The sequence below is a fragment of the Anopheles marshallii genome, chromosome 2 (genome assembly GCF_943734725.1).
Source record: "Anopheles marshallii chromosome 2, idAnoMarsDA_429_01, whole genome shotgun sequence".
In the NCBI taxonomy this organism is placed as follows: Eukaryota; Metazoa; Arthropoda; class Insecta; order Diptera; family Culicidae; genus Anopheles; species Anopheles marshallii.
Window position 1 is genome coordinate 66,581,291 of NC_071326.1, and position 12,958 is coordinate 66,594,248.

At 44.7% G+C, this 12,958-nt stretch overlaps 3 protein-coding genes across 3 annotated transcripts; 1 reads left to right on the forward strand and 2 right to left on the reverse strand.

The window, feature by feature from the left end:
- Window positions 1–1,537: 1,537 nt before the first annotated feature.
- LOC128718886 (anillin) lies at window positions 1,538–7,244 on the reverse strand. The gene is made up of 9 exons (XM_053812502.1): window positions 7,227–7,244; window positions 5,351–7,142; window positions 4,964–5,285; window positions 4,239–4,368; window positions 3,833–4,009; window positions 2,835–3,462; window positions 2,442–2,740; window positions 1,719–2,362; window positions 1,538–1,649 (listed from the first exon to the last, which is right to left on the reverse strand). The coding sequence occupies exons 1-9, from the start codon at window positions 7,242–7,244 to the stop codon at window positions 1,538–1,540; spliced, it is 4,122 nt and encodes a 1,373-aa protein (XP_053668477.1).
- A 1,113-nt stretch (window positions 7,245–8,357) lies between these two features.
- On the forward strand, window positions 8,358–8,630 carry LOC128719559 (HIG1 domain family member 1A, mitochondrial-like). The gene has a single exon (XM_053813185.1). It carries the CDS (start codon window positions 8,358–8,360, stop codon window positions 8,628–8,630), a length of 273 nt encoding a protein of 90 aa, XP_053669160.1.
- Window positions 8,631–10,713: 2,083 nt separating this feature from the next.
- Window positions 10,714–12,606, reverse strand: LOC128707836 (uncharacterized). Its single transcript, XM_053802795.1, has 4 exons — window positions 12,577–12,606; window positions 12,208–12,410; window positions 11,851–12,070; window positions 10,714–11,718 (listed from the first exon to the last, which is right to left on the reverse strand). Exons 1-4 carry the CDS (start codon window positions 12,604–12,606, stop codon window positions 10,714–10,716), a joined length of 1,458 nt encoding a protein of 485 aa, XP_053658770.1.
- Window positions 12,607–12,958: the final 352 nt, after the last annotated feature.

Genomic DNA, 12,958 nt, shown 5'->3' on the forward strand with positions numbered 1-12,958 from the left:
GTTTCCTTGGTTAGGTGGAAGATGGTTACATTACACAGAGTTGGAAGAACGTTACTTTATTACCACTAAAGTTCATTATTTAATGTAATTTTTCAATGACAGACATACCGAACAATTAGCGCTTGTTAAGAATTCATTCGGACACATCGAAAGGAAGCATTTATTTGTTAAGCGAAACTAACATGTTCACAATCGTGTGTTTGAAAAAAACAGCAAAATGTCGTTGCTTTTCCTAAAAACAGCATTCCTTAAACAGCGCATCTTCCAGCACTCTTCAACCACCACACTTGCGAACAACACTTAAGATTCAAAGCTAGTTAATAGGCAGAATTCAGGGAATTCAAAGATATGAAAAAAATAAATTAAATAATAAAAACCAAACAAGTCTAAACTTAACGTTTAGTCAATTCACATGGCAAAGAAATATTACCATTAATATCTTGTCTTGGTATTTTCATTGTCACGGTCGATTCATCGAATCTCAAATTTGAAGTCAGCAAAGTTCGCAATTCACTTTACCAATTTTAACGACCTGCTGAACAGACTATTTAACGACAGATTTATTTGATTCCCATATGAACCAGACGAGAGGTAGAAACAGTGGATGCGGGAACTTCTGCTACTCGAAATATCACTTCGCAACCCATGGCATCGCAACAACTTCTGCACAATTTCCAACGAGAGGTCCGAAGGTCAGCTCACCTAATGGAGGTGGAGTACTACAGCACGTCTGGTCTCTCAGAACAATTGGTGCCCTATTATGAGGAAGGCCTATGAAGGATTCGTTACCTTGAGGAGATTTATGAGTTGGGTCATGTTAGGTTGCCATTATAGACAGAGATGCCACTCCTGGTGCGAATTGAGATGAAGTAGCAACATTGAACATTGGACGATATTGGGATATTGGATTGACAGACGACGACAGTCGACTAATGTAGTTGTCGATTGATCTGTCCACCAGAAAGGTCGAATTTGGCGAATGGTAGACGACTTCAAGGCAGCCGAGTAATGAATAATCCTGGTAAACACTTGGGTGAAACTTGGGAAATAAACTGAAAATCAACCGATATAACAACAATGCCCTAAACTGGGCATAAACAAGAAACACACAACGTTCGGGTTAGTATATATCCATTTATACTCGATCAAAACGACAATTCAAAAGCATATTATTCATTACTCTATCTTGTTTCCCTATAGCCAGTGAAGCAAATACATTCGTTTACATTTTTCCTTCGATGCAGTTAGGTTAATGTTTAGGCCTAGCACTGATTAAACGATGCGTTTTCGAACACCCTTCTCTCTATTGTTTCATCAAATAGCGGATACATCAAAATATAAAACGTTACACTAGTAAATATAAAATGTTTGCAAACGAAATAAAATACTATTCCGCACCGCACCACGAAAGTAATACTTAGTAATTTACATACGAATTTCAATTGTGCGCGGTGATAAGTGTGCTATTGCGTATTCGATGGCATAAGAATTCAAACTCTAATGCTTTAAAAACATAAAACAAACATCATCTAGATTACTAGCTACTGGTGACGTTACTCGAGCCCCACGCTTTTAACAGTGCCAACGTTTTGTTCAGATGGGCACACCATTCATCTCGTTCCTCTTTCGAATCCGCCGAAAGCAGATACCTGCAACAAAAGAGATAAATTAAATGCATTAGTTTAATATTGCAAATAGATTAATAAAGCACGTCCTACCTTTCGATAGTGGTTTTGCCTTGGCGAACGATTTTCAGCGACTCAACGTCGGAGTCCCTTGCGGGGCGAGCAAACTCCAGCATCAATGTGTTCAATCGCGAGCAGATATCGCGCGGTGCAACACCAACACGCTGTGTGCTGCAGCCCTGCAGATCAATACTGCCAATCGGTGCCTTCCGCTTCTCGTCGTCCGGATACCTCCAGTAGTTGATCATGTGGCGTTGCAGTCGACACCAACGCCGATGCCAAGCGCCCAAGCCCGAGACATCCTCGTACATCGTCAAAAAGCCATGGTAGTCTACCGTGACCGCAAGCTCGCAGTTAACACGCATATTTACGGTACCATCCAACGGGCTGGCACAGCCCGAGATGGGATTAAGCGTCCAGCTCGTACGTTGGATTTCTTTTAGCGAGAAAATTATTAATCCGTACATTGTAAGCGACGGCGACCGAACGGCTTGCGGTCCGGCCGGCGATTGCACAGGAGGCATTATGAGCCGCGAGTTGCTTTTCAGTCCCTTCGGTGTATGGAGCAGTTTGCTCGATCCGCTACCACCTTTCTTTTTACCCAACGCAATATGATACTTAATCTCGTGTGGTAGAACCTCTCGACCAGCGGGCATGCCGTAAATTTCCATCGTTATCTAAACGTGTGTAGGTATAAACAGAGAAGAACGCTATAAATATACCATTTACCGTAATTCAGCATTGTTTGGAACTTACTTTAAAATCAGCAAACACATTGCTCAGCTGAAGCACATCGGGAAACCGTACGGATAGTAATCCCGGCAAGGTAGGTGCCGTCTGTGTGGCCAACACCGTTTCATTATACTTCAACAGGCAGACCAAATTATGGCCACTGATTTGATCCGATGCCAGCTTACGCATGTACTCTTGTTTGAGGGGCAGCGTTATATCCTTCACCGTCAGCCGACCCTTTTCCGTGGGTGCACCCGGTGGCCGGAGACAGCCTTCAACGCGGAGACGTTGCACTTCGTCCAAAATGGCTTGTCGGCGATGGGCTGAAATGGAATGAAAGAAGTAAACACAACGACAATATTAGACTCGGTTTGAAAATGGTGATAGGTTCTTCGTTCGCATTTTTGTGCAACTTACTCGCCACGAGCAGATGGCGTTCGCCTTCGGCCGATTCCGTTGAGCCGGAAAATTCGATTGTGGCAGCGCACAGGTTCAACGCCTGGCTAGCCTGTGCAATAATCGTCTGCTGTTTGCAAACTTCGTCCAATAGTTTTTTCACCTTTTCCTGTACCAAAAATTCACCTTCCTCCGTGCCGGTCGAGGTAGACTCTGCCGTACTGGACACATCCTCTTCGTCCGAATCGAAACCGGTTGTGGAATGAACCGTACCCGCCCGGTTTGCCGGAGCGGTGCCCGATGCCTTCAATGTTACCGGGGTACGTGCGATTTTTCGAGGAGTGATCGAATTCTGTTGCTGCTGCTGTTGGCGACGATAGAAGCTGACGGTGTGGACCAACGTGACCATATCGTCGTTGTCTGTAGAAGGTTTCACCTGCAGTTCCGAACGTACCGGACTGCTGTAGTCAACGGACCCAACACCCTGCGGATGGCCACCTTGGCTCTTGCGGGGTGTGCCGGACTTGCGCTTGGAAGCACCACCACCGTTGGTCACCTTTTCGGAGTGCTCTTCGTTGATCGTAGTGCAACGATCGCGCCCTGAGTGTTTCTGGTAGGAGAAACTGTTCGACGACACAGAAGATTTACGCTGCGCGGAAAGGGACATATGGGTATTGTAAAACGAAACTTGTTATTTAAATTCAACATAAAGAACCGACAAATGTTAGCCATTTCGATGAGTTATATGTTTAAAATGCAATTAAATCGTTTTGATTTAAATGATCTCTCATGCGAATATAATCCATAACCACCCACTTCACTGCACCTTTATTGTGTGGTTCTATTCAACATTTAGTAAAACAAATAAAGCAAACTAGATTAAACAATAAATTCATTAAAGTTGGTTATACACATGCCTGCCCTGCCATAAACAAAAAGTTTACAAATTTCATGCTTTCAGTTAGTGTGTTAGCTCACGTTCGCTTTCCCACATCCAACGCTAATTTTTAGTTCCTTACAGGTGTATCAAACGTTTCACTGTCTTCGTCGTCTTCGTCAACCAATGCTTCCTCGAGGCAGGCATCGACCAGATCGCTGTCCTCTTGCTGATCCGTACCATCGCTGGCAGCGGAATGATTCAGGCTGAAGGACACACCTTTCGGTGTGTGCGTCTGGGTAACCTTTTCCTCCCCGTGCTACAACTCCAAATGATACGGTTTCAAATCGGATCATCGGAAATGGGTACAGTGGGAAATAACCGGGCGGTTTCGACAAGTGGATCAAAATTGTTGGTTTTAGAAATAAAAATTAAATAAGCAAGAAAAAACGGTTGTAATGATACATCAAAACTATACCATACAATACAGAATATGCAACTCACAAAACACAATATTCTACACACTACTACAATATGTGATTACTCACGTTCCAGTCTTGGCTTTGGCGTCGACCACGACTAGTGCGACGATCGTTAAGTTTGACCGCTTGTAGAATTTCGCGTCCCAGGCTTACGTTGGCAATGTTGGCCTCTTCGTCATCGTCGGAGTACATGAAGCTGTGAGTTATGGGAAATTAAAAACGAAACATTACTTTCATGATAAATTATGTTGGCGGAAATAAACACAATTTCTCAAAGCCTTAAAGATGAGGAATGAAATGATTGGAAACCCATGACCAGTGTACATGAACTTATGATGGAGATGACTGTGTTTATTATGTTCGTATTCATGACACAACTGCTTTGGTTTGGTTGTAACACCACTATATGAGTATGAAGTTGTGAAGTATGATCTTATTGTAGTTGTAAAATTTCATAGTTTAATACTTATGGTTAAATTTTAACTTCAAGATTAAAATACCTGTATTTGTAACAACTTCTTCTGTTAACAATCTATGTTCTACAAATGACATAACGCGTGACTGATATTCATCCAGTGAATAAAACAGTAAAAGGCGATAGAAGCACATGCAATCAATTGCAATTCAAAGTTTCATTAGAGATTTAAAAATATAAAAGCTTACAAAAACCCCCGAAAAGCAGAAAAAATTGAAGAATGCAAAGTATGTGAGGCAACAAATGTAAAAATTAGTGCAAGCATTAAATGTTAGCGCAGCAAAAACACTGCAAAAGATCAACAATGAGTTCCCACCTGTCGTCGTCCTCATCCACCTCGTACTGATGCCGTTCATTATCATCATCCTCTTCGTCGTAATCTTCCTCCTGTACGGCATGTTCATCGTCACCGACATCGCCGTAGCATGTCCGGTAGGCACGCTCGGACGCTTCCGAACCGGACACGGTAGCGGTAGTATAATCATCACCGACCGCCCCTTCGTCACCAGATTCGGTCGCGGTCGTTTCGATATCGCTCAGTGCTGGATACATGCGTCCATTTTTCGCCGACGACGTTACCCGGATACGTTTCACATCATCCAAGGCGGCGATCACATCCGGACTATCGTTGGCACCATCTGAAAAAGAAAAGAAAAAGTTAACTAAAAACAACAGAATAAAACCATTCAGCTCTCAAACTTACCACTGCGGCGCTTGGCTGGATGGCTATTAGGACCTTCCAACGATTGCTTATTTTTCTTTCTGGAGCTAGCCGTCAAATAACCCTCCGGAGGCATCGGTGGTGCAGATGGAATGGGCTGTGAATCGTACGACGACATGGTATCCGATGACATGTCAGTCGGTTTCGTAAAGCGATTGAGCAACATGTCCATCTCTTGCTGGCGCATACGACGGATTTCTTCCGATATTTCCGACTGCGAAATCGTGCTCGTGTCCGACATCAGAGCTTCAACAGTGTTACGAATAGCGGAACCTGTTGCTTTCGTTTCAATTTTCGGTACCGATTTACCGTGATCAGCTTTCGGTTTACTCTGCGGGGATGCTGGAGCAACGGGTCGTGCTTGCTGCGTTATACTCCCAAAGCCAGACCCCTGAATGGCAGCACAGGACATCGGTCCCGATCCGGACGAGAATGGTTTTCCACCGTCCTTCTCACCCGTGATCTGCCGTATCGAAGGGCTTATGCCGAATGCTGCCTTTGGTACCAGAGCGGCACCCTTATTCTTCTCGAAAATAGCCATACGCTCTTTCAGCGACATTTCGGCCGGATCTTTTTGACCCGATTTCAAGATTGATTGTCGCCGTCCGGACGATTTTTCGAAAATTGCGGCCCGTCCAGATACCAACCCACCGCCCGTGGGTTTAGGCACACTCGACGCACCGATCATTTTTTTCTGTTGAGTAACAGTAGCGGACCTTTTAGCTTCTTCGGCTTGATCCACCTGTGTAGTGGTACGTTCGCGTGATGCTGAATTAGTTGTTGATACCGATGCTGGTACTCGATAGGTTTCGGGTTTTTTGCCATTCTTATCCTCCTTGTAATCGTACACCAGTTTGGAAGTGGTTGATTCGCGTCTCTGAAAACCTTGCGATTCGAGCGTGTCCATTACCTTCTGATCCCATTTCAGTGATTTCGTATGCCCGGGTTTACCTGACGCCCCAGATGGCTCACCACCGTTACTACCCGGCTTCTGGGGGCTTAGGATCGATTTTGGTGGATTTGGTGCGGGGTACTTTTTGGGAGTTGCACCCGTACATGTTGCAGAAGACGAGGTACCACCAACACGCTTCGGACTTTGCCGACGAACGGTAGATGATTTTTTCTCCCTACCCGGAACGATCGTCTCGCGGTGATGCGTAATGTCCGGGTGCGACGTATCATCCTCCCAATTGTTAATCGAATCCGCCAGCATTGCTAATTTCGCCAGCTTAGACTTCGGTTTACTGCTCTGCTTCATATCCTCGTGAAACCGTGCCTCGGTCCGGTGTACCGGGGACGAAAGATCCTGCGTGTCCGAGTAGAGTGTACCGAGGCGTTGCAGCTGATTCCGACTCTGGTCTCGGATGACACTTTTCGCCTCAGCACTGTTCTCCTTCTCACCCTCAAGTGCGCGCACAATATTATGTTCCCATTGCTTTTTAACGCTGCCATCGTTTTCCAACTCTTTCACACCCAAGTCGACCTGCAGGTTAGCGCTTGTGGTGATGTTTATTTCCAGCGCCACATCACAGTTGTCCTGCCCACCAATGTCCACCGTGGTGGTACGCTCACCGTCCGTAGCCGTGCGCGTCGATACGGTCGTTGACGATGGTGGCTTCGGTGCGGAATGTTTCTTCACGACGGACTTTTTCTTCGGTGAAGCTCCAGCAGTGCTTTGCTTGTCCACTTCGTAGTTGAATTCCGACAGTGGGAACTTCGAAGTGTTCGTTATGCCTAGGGCGGCAGCACGTTTTTCAGCACGCTCGAGTATGTTCTGAAAATAGGAATCATCACGCACGGTAACACAACACAGCACGCATTAGCACAAGGACGCCATGGATGGGCGGCAGCCGCTTACCTGTGTGAATGGATCCATTATTGCATTTCCCACATAAAAATATGTACCACAAATAAAAATAACACTAGTATACACTCTATGTCGTTGTTATTTCACCGTTTTACACCTTTATCGCGTCTTTTTGCACTGTTTTCAGCTACACTTTCACGGAGCTTTCGCTAGTTCGCTTTGTTTTATGATAGCGTCGTCGTTGGGAGTCTGATCGCGTTTGAAAAATTGCAACGGTTGATCGCTTGCTTTCGCAGAAAAACGTCTTGTCAAAACAAGCCGTTGAAACAACTTATCGTTTATGCTGCCATCAAAAAACGATAAGTTGTTGCAAAGACTAATTTAAAATGATGGTTAAAAAATTAATGGTAGTTGAATGAAATTTAGATTTCATATGATTTAAACATATTACATTATGCGAGAACTTGCATTTTATCCGAAACATTATTAATAAATCATCAATTGTCAATAAAATCATCAATATTTCTACATTCATGAAATGTACAATGAATTCTCCTGTATGAAGTATATTTTTAGATTTTTTTCACAACCCAAACCTATGGACATTATTTTTTGTTATTTCCAGCTTATCGCTTATCAGATACGCATTATTTGTGAACGTGTAAGCGCGGCTCTATATTCTTTTATTCCTATCAAGCTGTCACACGAAATGACCGAAGGTTCATATCGTACGTCACACAACCAACACAAACAACTGAACGTCAATTTTTTTTTGGTGAGTCGATCATCTGGCGCGCTGCAACGCGAATTTCATCATCTTTCGCGTCTCGACGGGTGGAAGGGATAAAGTAGTCAGCAGTTTCTACCTCCAGGCATTATCCACACGTGGACATTATTCGCCGGCGTCTAAAGGAACGTGCAAACTATCAGGTACGCAAGATTGCAAATAAAACCAAATTCTCTGTAGGAAGGGTAGTACCGAAACTATCCTCGTGATGTAACGCATCTTGTTCTCATGCAAGGTGTGTGTGACCTTGAACTTCGGAGGAAGAGCTAGTAGCTGGACAGGGATGTGAAAGCAATTACTAGGACAAACCAAGACATGGTTATAGTCATTGCTGATGAGCTTAAATGGAGCTATATATTAATGGTGCAATGTATTGCTTTCTTTATCTGTACAGGATGAGCAGAAAAACTCCATCGTTTGACGAGACACACTCCGACAAACTCGCCCGCAAGGCCCGAGAATCGCCCTTTATGCCGATCGGGATTGCCGGACTGGTCGCGGTATGCGCCATCGGTGCATACAAATACAAGTACCGGGGTGGGATGTCCACGTCCGTGTTCCTAATGCAGTTGCGAGTAGCCGCCCAAGGTACGGTGGTCGCCGCTTTGTCCATCGGTCTTGGCTACACGATGGCAAACGAGTATATATTTAAGAAAAAAGACGATTAATTACGAGGCTATTAGGATACTCAAAGAAGTAAGTATGCAACGTGCATGCAGAAAAGTGCAACTACCGTACTCTTAACGCTGCTTTTTGTTTCTTTTCGTAACACCAGGTGTAAATAAGTATTAATGGATAAAGCAAGACACTATTTATTCTCTGTTGAGTTCCACGGCCACATCAACCGCCCCTATATTCAACCCACTCACCACGCAAAAAAACCCCAAATAACGACGCTATTGTTTCTGGTGCCAGGCACAAGAGAAAACTGTGATTCATAAGATGTTATCGCGATGACAAACGAAGCATAAACGGATAGTGTGTGTGAGTGCTAAAGATCCGTATTGCTTGCACTTGGATGCACCGGATTGGTATATATCTCATTTAGTGTACTGGAAGGGTTTTCTATCGGTTCAATATTTCCAAAAAACGATAGACTGCCTTAATCTCTCGACGATTTCGGACTAGATTGAAGAAGCCAACAAACGAAAAAAAAACATACATAACCAATAGATTACTGGTATTGGCTAAATGGAAAATTATATTAGTTTAAATGAAGGCTGCTTAAAACATATAGAACAATATAACCGTCTATTTTACCAAGTGCGAAAAATGCGTTTTCTATTTTTTTTTTTTTGGTTTCCTTCCCTTAAGTAAACACGTGGTGATAGATTATCTAATAAGGATGAGAAAATTATCACGGCTTAGTGAAGCCGATCGGAAGTTTCATCTTCTAGACATCTCATCAGTAGTTGTTTTAAGTGGATGGAATGCTTAAGTATGAAAGCTGGTGGTGTAATGATAACAAAAATCACCATAAACATCACTAGTGCTATTTTTTACACTCTCGATGAAAATTCCCCTTCGCTGTATGTGATTCGTATTCGATGACGCGTCAACAGACAAACGTAAGCGGTAAATTTATGACCAGAATGGAAGTTTATTTATTTTTAGTTCAGCCTCGTTTGCACGACGATCTATTTCAGTGAATGAATGGTATTTGTGCACATGGCCTGTATCACTTTATCTCATCAAGCCCAGCAGAAAACGAGAGGTTTATTGAAACATATGTTACCTCTTGACCTTCGACAATTGGCCCTGAAGTGTGTAATTAATTTATCAAGTACCGTTTCCGATGAGGTATTGTGTTTATAACGAGCATTTTATAACAAATATTTGCATACCATAAATCAACGTTTTTCAAGAGCCATTTGCATTTTTCACTAAATGAGGATTAAATATATACCTTCAGCTTATCTCATGGTTACACAGACTGATAAAAGTCGTTGATTAGAGAGTAAATAATAATGGATTGCACATATTGTGCCCTGTAAATGTGGGCTGACAATTTCTGCATGCAAAATGACTCGCGAACCAAAGAGAGTTTGACATCACTGATGTAACTAATGTTGTGTGGAACTGATTCTGATTTATCAGTTTCGTGAATCTCTCTCTCTATTTCTCACTCTTCCCTTCTCTCTCTTTTCTTGGTGAACGACCTACTAGGTAATGTCTGCGATTTCTGGCTTATTAGACCTCATATTACCACGTGTTGGATAGTCAGTCCTTGCTACGGGCGATTGGTCCGGATGGGATTTTGGACCGGTCCTGTCGTGTGAAGACCGGCGCAGCTTCTAATACAAATAATACAATTTCGCAAAGATTCGAATTCCTCGAAAATCCATTATCTGCTACTGCTTCGAAGATACATGAATGTTTTAAGAGTCGATTCCTGATTTAAATGACTCATCGCTATTGAAATTCATATGAATGACTCTTCTCTAAAGATTCATTAAGCACAACATTAATAGCAACCTTTCATACATCTCAATGCTAGTGCAATTGTCGGCGGAGACTTCAATCCCAATTTTATTGAAGTTTTGGATTTTTTGAAAAGAAACGGTTCAATTACTATATTTTTCGTCCACACACATAGGAAATACATGGGTATTCTTCTGGACATCTTAAACTAACAATGCCAAAAACAATTATAACGCAAACAAACAAACAAGTACCTGAATATTACCATTAGTTTTATTACGAGTAATTAGCTATTAAACAAATGATCATTACGACCAACCGACGTGCAATTTACATCGCTTTGTGCTCTTGCTGATGGCGCTTCGTTTGATGCCGTGCCTTCTGGTCTGTCTTTTTGGCGAGCTTTTGCGGACGTGGCAGTACCTCCGTACTACGGTCCGTGTCCCGTTTGTACACCCGATTGTCAACGGGAATCTGCACATAGCCATAGTCTAATGCTTGCTGGGCTTGTGCGGGCTGCTGCTGGTAGATCGTTTGCTGCAGTGTGCCCTGGGGTGAGACACGCGCACCGTCAGCATAAACCGTCGTACGACGACCGGCCGAAGCGAACGCTACACCGAGCGGTTGTACGGGTGGGGGCGGTGGAACGTTGATGTCACGGTACGCCGCCAGCGGAATCGCTGTGACGGGGACCGCGATCGTACCGGCACCACCACCATTCGGTTGCAGCTGTACCGTTCCAATCGGTCCGTTTGTCGCGGATGTCGCAATGTAAGCCAGATTGCCGGATGCCGGGAAAGTGGCCAGATAAGCACCAGACGCTGGGGTCGCTTGGGTTGTAGTCGAGGCAATCACTGCCCCGGCATGCGGAGCCGTATTGTAGCTGTGAATCTTCACGTCGCTTGGACGCAATTGAGTGGGATAGAATGGGGCGGGAATTTGGTTCGGATTGGGTGCTGCATAGTACAGCCGAGCTGGCCGAATCTGGGCGAGGTACTGCTGTTGCGGTTGTTGGACAGCAGTTGGTGCGTAGTACGTCTGGTAGGCTGCCGAATTCGGTGCTCCCGTAGCAACCGGCACAACCGGTCCAGCTGGTTGGCTGGCTGGCCCTAAGCCTGCCGGTTCATTTTCGTACGTAACATCCGCCCGGTAGCCATTGTTGTCGGCGATGTATTTGACGATCTGCATACGTCCATCCGGAAGCTGCACCTTGTAGCTGCCTTTGACTGCACCGTCCTGCTGCTGTTGCTGGGTATGCGAAAAATCATCACCCGAGGCCGTATCTTTGACGGCGTACGAAAAGACGTAGTTCTTTTTCAAGTTCGTAGAGGCTTCCTGGGTGGAGTGAAAGCAAAACATTGACATTAGCACTAGTTATACAGGGTAGCTCACAAACTACTTCTATTCGGACATTTTCATAGAAATGTAGCGAATTCTTCACTTTATCAGCCAATCACCACTACTCACATTATAAGTATCGATATCCTCCACGGCATAGCTTTTACCAAGTACTCGGGCAGCATGTTTGGCCAACGCCTGGTAAGCGGGCTTCACCGCCTGGCTATCGCCACCGGAAAACCGTACCATCTTATGCCGGCGTTCCTTGAGGGCCAACGTTTCGTACGGATAGGGCAGTGCGTTAACAGTGCTTCCTTCTCGCAACCGTGGGAACTGTATCGGACCTTGACTGTGGAGGACAGATCGTCGTTGATCGTGGGAGATTACCAAGTGTGACAATATGAAACATTATCGCAGCACCGTAAAGCGGGAGTGGTTGCTATTCGTCGCTCTATTTCCCTTCGCTACACAAGCCGCAGTACTTACTTGAGAAGATTTTCGGTGAATTTCTCGCTATTGGTAATGAGGTTCCGGTCGAAGATGGCGATACCGTCGTAGGCATTCTGGTACGGGTGTGGATTTACATCCCGAGGTCGCAGCAGAGACGCCGGCTCGGGTGATTCTATCGCTACGGCCTTACATGCAGGGTGCCCTACCGTGGCGAACGACACCACCAGCCACCAGGTAAGCTGTCCGGAGCAGAGACAGAGTGCGGGAGAGAGCGAATTTGTGTGTGTGTGTGTGTGTGTTTTAGCTAACATTGTTCACCAGAAAACAAACGAAGACGTCATACGCGGCATGCTGGCGAGATTGGCCTGGCGTAACAATGTCTTACCACTACTGTGCCCACCTTACCTTCACTGTCAGCAAACACCTTGACTGCATTTTCGGTTCCCACTGTCAGCGCGGAATAATTTAAACACATCCACCCACCGGACACACTGGACCCCAACGACCCCACTGAACCCCGCTGCAACTGCAACTCTGAAAGGAAAACAAACAGGGCCAGCCATTAGTGTTTAGCTAGTATGGTTTGTTGCTGTATTTTATTACATGTGGTTTGTGCGCTTTTCACACAAATAACCTCTTCACACGCCAAAAATATCGCACCAGCTCGAGTACCGTTGTTTTTCTAGTGAGGTTAGCTGGGATGGGATCGATACTAGGGCAAGCGTCAGTGGCCTTCCATTGCAGTTTAATGACTAGCGAATTAGAATTCGCAGTGGGAAGGCATGCG